At 38.1% G+C, this 1587-nt stretch overlaps 1 protein-coding gene across 1 annotated transcript in view; it reads right to left on the reverse strand.

The window, feature by feature from the left end:
• LOC102824729 (zinc finger CCCH domain-containing protein 8-like) overlaps positions 1 to 1578 on the reverse strand; it is a gene marked incomplete at both ends in the record, with an annotated part of 4930 nt that extends 3352 nt beyond the window's left edge. The window contains 2 exons of the mRNA XM_006878109.1: positions 3 to 130; positions 1350 to 1578. Coding sequence (XP_006878171.1) covers positions 3 to 130; positions 1350 to 1578 — 357 coding nt within the window. The remainder of the gene's footprint in view (positions 1 to 2; positions 131 to 1349) is intronic.
• Between the last annotated feature and the right edge of the window lie 9 nt (positions 1579 to 1587).

The raw sequence follows: 1587 nt of genomic DNA on the forward strand, positions 1-1587 counted from the left end.
ACCTCATCTGGTGAGCCATCTTTCCCCAGCACAGTACTTGCTTCTTTGCTTCCAGTGCCAACCAGTTTTCGCTTCTTCTTCTGCTTACCGTTCTTGTGGCCCGCTTTAAATTTATTTTTTTGCTTAAAAACTGAAGACAAGAAAGTTAACTTAAATGACATAAAAATATAGTAGTGTGGTCTTAAGAAATACATTCTTTAATAATCTAGGATAAATTAACCACAGCCCAATGAGTGACTTCTGGTGTGGTACTGTAGGATCAGCACTGGACTGCGAACCACAAGGTCAGAAGTTCAAATCCACCAGCTTTCCTTGGAAACCCTGTGCAGGTTTGCTATGAGTTGGAAGTGACTCGACGGCACTTCACAACAACAACAACAATAAACTGCTGAGCTGTCTTACTGGAAACTGTGGGGTGAAAACAGCAATGTAACTGAGAATTCTGAAAGCTATTTGAATAAGGGGGCTTTCAAAACGTTTGTGGAAAAAATTACATTACCTTTAATTCCATTTTCCCCCACAAACTTTTTGAAGCCCCTTTGAACAATCCAGTGCCCATTTCATTTTTTTTGAAAATTAACGGAATCAGTCTTGCTAGCATAAGTCAGAACTTTCTGATTCAGTCAGAGTTTGATAGATTTAGTTAAGATTTGGCATGGCATTATAATAGTAATAGTTTCAAAAGTCTAAAATGAACTTACATATAATCAACTATTCAGATTTTTCTTTGAAAATAGTTCATAGATTAAGCAAATCTATAGCCACATTAGTTAAGTAGCAGACACACTTTTAGAGAGAGTAAGAGAGAGGGAGGAAAAAAAGCCCAATAAAACTCATTTGCAATCATCATTTGCCTTCAGCTCCAAACCCAAACCAAACCTTTGTCACTAAGTAGATTCCAATCCATAGCAACCCTATATAGGTCAAATCCAGGGTTAGATCTCATGTTGTTATTGTATGCTGCCGAGTTGGTTCCAACTTATATTGATCCTGTATACAGTTTCTAAGAGGAGCTGATGAGTTTGAACGGCCGATCTCATGGTTACCAGCAGAGCATATTTCTGAGTTATAGTTATACAATCATTCAATCAAATCATTTCGACTTTAAATGATAGTAGGAGAAACTGGGCAGGGATTTGACATTCTCTCTTTAGAAGTCTTCATGGACTTTGATAACTGTCCTGAACCCACTTCCTTCTGAATTAGCTATGCAAATTCATACTTGGTATAAGCTTGCAAGAAAATCATGATCTTATCATGAGATGAAGTGTGGGAGAAAAACTCCCATTCATATATGGACAACTGTGATTGCTTCTCTATAAAATGTTTAAATGGTAAAACAGTCTGACCTTGCTGGACACCTTTTGCCCTTGGTTTCATCAGAGATTCTTCAGGCGATGGTGACGGGGGAGTGGCATTTGCCATTTCTTTAGCTTGTATGTACCGTTTAAGCTCTTCAGCAAAACTGTCTTCTGGTTCCTGACTGCAGATATCATTGTCATCACTATATGCATCATAGTCCTTACTTCTTGATTTTCTACGCTGCAAACTCTTTTGTGATACTGCAGCATTTCTGAAGTGCCTAGA

This window comes from Chrysochloris asiatica, unplaced genomic scaffold (genome assembly GCF_000296735.1).
Source record: "Chrysochloris asiatica unplaced genomic scaffold, ChrAsi1.0 scaffold04820, whole genome shotgun sequence".
Taxonomy (NCBI): domain Eukaryota; kingdom Metazoa; phylum Chordata; class Mammalia; order Afrosoricida; family Chrysochloridae; genus Chrysochloris; species Chrysochloris asiatica.